The following is a 420-nucleotide window of genomic DNA, read 5'->3' as shown; positions in this document are numbered from 1 at the left end:
CCACCACTAAGTCAGAGGAAGATGTAAAAGAAGCATTTCTACATGGGTCACTCAGCTTACTGTTTAATTTCCTTGCCATGTCAGTCTTCATCTCCAGATTCCTCTTCACCTCGAGGTGCTGAATCATCAAGCAGGCAACATCACCAGGATGTCTGCAATACAGCAGAGGCCTCCACTAATAAAGAGGTAGAGTGAAATTTTTTTAAAAGCTGTTGTCCTCTTCATGCTGCTTATGCCTTTTTATTTTTCTTCTCCCCTTGTACCTGTGCAATTCCTTCTCTTCTCCCAAAATCACAGCAAACTCGAACAGCTGATTTCTGACCTCTTTCCTTTATGCTCGCCTGGTTGTCTGATTGAATTCCTGACATGCTTAAGACTGTTGGTTGTGGCTTTTCTGACGCCGTGTTCAGCTGCCACTAA

General features: G+C 43.6%; 1 protein-coding gene across 1 annotated transcript in view; it reads left to right on the top strand.

Moving 5' to 3' along the window:
* Positions 1-84: 84 nt before the first annotated feature.
* The window catches only part of APBA1 (amyloid beta (A4) precursor protein-binding, family A, member 1), a gene marked incomplete at its 5' end in the record, with an annotated part of 26246 nt that continues 25910 nt past the window's right edge, over positions 85-420 (top strand). Inside the window, one exon of the mRNA XM_010136740.1 lies at positions 85-186. Within this exon, the coding sequence (XP_010135042.1) occupies positions 85-186 (102 nt within the window). The remainder of the gene's footprint in view (positions 187-420) is intronic.

The sequence above is a fragment of the Buceros rhinoceros genome, unplaced genomic scaffold, assembly GCF_000710305.1.
Source record: "Buceros rhinoceros silvestris isolate BGI_N320 unplaced genomic scaffold, ASM71030v1 scaffold11265, whole genome shotgun sequence".
In the NCBI taxonomy this organism is placed as follows: domain Eukaryota; kingdom Metazoa; phylum Chordata; class Aves; order Bucerotiformes; family Bucerotidae; genus Buceros; species Buceros rhinoceros.
Note: the sequence above shows the minus strand (reverse complement) of the source record. Positions and strands in the feature narration are given on the sequence as shown.